This window comes from Trypanosoma equiperdum (assembly GCF_001457755.1).
Source record: "Trypanosoma equiperdum strain OVI genome assembly, contig: ctg_1528, whole genome shotgun sequence".
In the NCBI taxonomy this organism is placed as follows: Eukaryota; Euglenozoa; class Kinetoplastea; order Trypanosomatida; family Trypanosomatidae; genus Trypanosoma; species Trypanosoma equiperdum.
In genome coordinates, this window is record NW_027123536.1 from 2,753 (window position 1) to 3,220 (window position 468).

General features: G+C 44.9%; 1 pseudogene across 1 annotated transcript in view; it reads left to right on the forward strand.

The window, feature by feature from the left end:
- TEOVI_000623400:pseudogene overlaps nt 1-263 on the forward strand; it is a 1,695-nt pseudogene extending 1,432 nt beyond the window's left edge. The window contains 2 exon segments of the mRNA in view: nt 1-72; nt 75-263. The exon segment at nt 1-72 is cut by the window's left edge and continues 285 nt beyond it. Of these exon segments, the coding sequence occupies nt 1-72; nt 75-263 (261 nt within the window).
- Nucleotides 264-468: the final 205 nt, after the last annotated feature.

A 468-nucleotide genomic window follows, 5' to 3' on the forward strand; every position in this document is an offset into this window, starting at 1 on the left:
TAGGCAACACTTTACTACGTGAAACAGGCATTAGCCAAGCTCACCACGCCCGAAGCAACAATCGAACCAGCAAAAAAACTGCTAACAATAGAAGGAAGGGAGAAGCTTGCCAACGACCACCAGCTGCAGGAAGCATACGCCGACATCCTAGGGCTAGCAAGAGAAAGCGTAAAGGAGGAAACAATCACAGCAGCGTTTGGGACCAAAGACGAAAAAACCTTCAAAAACAAGTTCTGGAATGCATTCGACAGCGCAGAAGTTGAAACTATTTCGTTCAACAAAGAGGGAAGTGGCACCACAAAAATAAACCTTCTCACTACAGCAGAGGACCCAACAAAGGCACTATTTTTCTACCAGAACAAAAGCGTAACCAAGCTTCACAAACAGGCAACTAAAAGCGGGGAAGGTAAAATATCCTGTCAAACACCAGGGACTGAAGAAACAAAGACACCATCTAAAGAAGAGTAC